At 42.7% G+C, this 2,354-nt stretch overlaps 1 protein-coding gene across 1 annotated transcript; it reads right to left on the bottom strand.

Annotated features, from left to right (window-relative positions):
- Window positions 1–232: 232 nt before the first annotated feature.
- On the bottom strand, window positions 233–2,111 carry LOC106180436 (uncharacterized). The gene is made up of 2 exons (XM_013564418.2): window positions 1,495–2,111; window positions 233–891 (listed from the first exon to the last, which is right to left on the bottom strand). The coding sequence occupies exons 1-2, from the start codon at window positions 2,018–2,020 to the stop codon at window positions 416–418; spliced, it is 1,002 nt and encodes a 333-aa protein (XP_013419872.1). The 5' UTR covers window positions 2,021–2,111; the 3' UTR covers window positions 233–415.
- Window positions 2,112–2,354: the final 243 nt, after the last annotated feature.

Genomic DNA, 2,354 nt, shown 5'->3' on the forward strand with positions numbered 1-2,354 from the left:
GAGACTCGGGACGAGTCTTATCTGCCCGGGGAGGCATGTAACGGGGTAAATATAGTGCCGGTGTGCATAAACCGGGGTAACGTCGGGGGAAAAGGAACATGGCGGCGTAGCAGACGCTGAACAGCTTGTGCATTGCTTAGTAGTTTATATATCGTTAACCTATTAAATTTATGAAAAAGAAAGCACAGCGTTGTTGTACTGGATTGCTGAGGAAGTGCACCGCTACATTTATTTTAATTATGTCAACAGCAACTAAAAGCGTAAAATAAGTGTAAACTTTCTACTGCCACTTCATTAATATTTTAACTGGCAAAAGTGAATGGATTTCATGTCATGACAAAAGCGTGACTGCCTGTTGGGCTTGCCCGTGGTGTCGACTGGGCCCTGAACGGTCATCAATATCCTTGCAGAGGCCCTACTTAATTTTACGTGGCAGATTAAACAGCCTGACCGTCCCATGTTGTTCCGTGACAATTAAGTGCCCGGTTGTAGAATAAGCCACGCTTGTCGGGTATTTGATTCCCCCGTAAATAAAGCGGGATAACTTTCCATCCCTTAGAATGACTATTCTGTGGTTGCCATGGTCAGCTATGTAAACCATGCCTTCCCTATCGACGCATATTCCGTGCGGGGCAGCCAGTTGCTGCGGACCTGTTCCGTAGTTACCGTACTGGTACTGACACCTACCGATGGGATCGTAGGACGCCACCATGGACCGGTAGGTGTCTGACACGAGGAGAGAGTTATTTAAAGGGTGGCATGCAAGGTACAGCGGCCGAGAAAATGCGCCAATCAGTTTGGAAACGGTGGATCCGTCAGCTGGTTTTATAACGTAGATGCTGTGGCAAAGGGCACTGTGAATTGGTGGAGAGTTGCTGATAACAAAATTCCCTGAAAAAGATAGATAAATTACAAAAACTTATTCTTATTTTTATAGTTACTCAAAGTCTGTTTTTATATTCAATAAAATCAACAAAGAATACCGATAGGGGAGTTTTTAATTGATGTTTTGCACAGAAAGCATGTAGGCCTATCGGAAAGCCTTTGACACTGCCGCCACCAAAACCCTATTAAGAGGGCCCGATGATCATTGTAAAATGTGCCCCTAGATATTTCCATTGGTCATCACAAAACCACCAAGCTTACCCTTTACGGAGCCAGACCGCACACTACTAGTAAAGGCTTTATATCATATTCTACGATCGAAATGCTTACGATTTTAAAAGCTAAACGTACAAATGTTTGCAATAAAATAATTTTTAACATTGAATTAATTTTTTTCAAAATATCATTTATAATAATGATAGCATTAATCGCCCCTTTAGAATTAGGGCAATTCTTTATTCTATCCCAGTTGCAATAGGCCTATATCCAACCTTTTCCGCATTATTATTATCATTATTATTACCGAGCACCATAAATATCAATTACAGGTCATACTGCTCTAAAATACTAAATTATACTCTGTTACTCTTTGTTTAACATTAGACGAACCTGTTACGTGATAGTCTATGCCACGCGGGAAGAAAGGCAGGTGGTCATAACCCACAGGAGATTCCTCTGTGTCTAACGACTCTTCTTGTATAACGTCCAGCGATGCTTGCCGGTTTGTTGCTTTTGAATTAGGTGTAGCATTGAATGTCTTGGGTGGCGTTTGGAGGGTTCGCTCAGCGTGCTTATTCACCTCCCCACAGCAGCCTATGCTGTAGAGATATTTCCCTACGCTGGAGTACACCCGGATACACGCGTTTGCAACTTCCGTTATACATATATCTCCAGTCGGGGTCAACGTCACGTCCCATGGGCATTTAAGTTTGACAGCGCCATCTTTTCCAATGGTTCTGATGACGTCACCGAAGAACTCAAATATCTTGACTACTTTGTTATTCAGGTCCACAACGATAATCTCATTATTTTTGGTCACGGTGCAAGACGTAAGACGCGGTTGAAGGTTGTCCGTTGGAAGCTTTGTCTGAAATTCGGTAAAGGCCTCTGACTTGGGGTAAAATGTGGACGACATTTCACGCACTCTTTATTGTTCTTGTCCTGCTTTTCAATTCCAATAAACTCAATTGGATGTATACGCCTGTAGTAGTTAGATTACAAGTGTATCTAAACTGATAAGCTTCTCTTGTACTTTGTCAATAATAACATTATCTGCACAAGTTTATCGTAGATATGAGACCTACGTGCGTTTTGCACGAACAATGATTAAATTGCGGACACAAAAGCTGCGTTCACATCCAGTTGATCCGCGGACTAACAGTTTCGCGGATCAAATATGGCGCACACTTGACAATGGAAACCGCCTCCCATGCGCGCCGTCCCATGAGGGGCAGAGCAATAAAATCTTG

Source organism: Lingula anatina, chromosome 7 (assembly GCF_051362555.1).
Source record: "Lingula anatina isolate TDL-2025a chromosome 7, LinAna3.0, whole genome shotgun sequence".
Taxonomy (NCBI): domain Eukaryota; kingdom Metazoa; phylum Brachiopoda; class Lingulata; order Lingulida; family Lingulidae; genus Lingula; species Lingula anatina.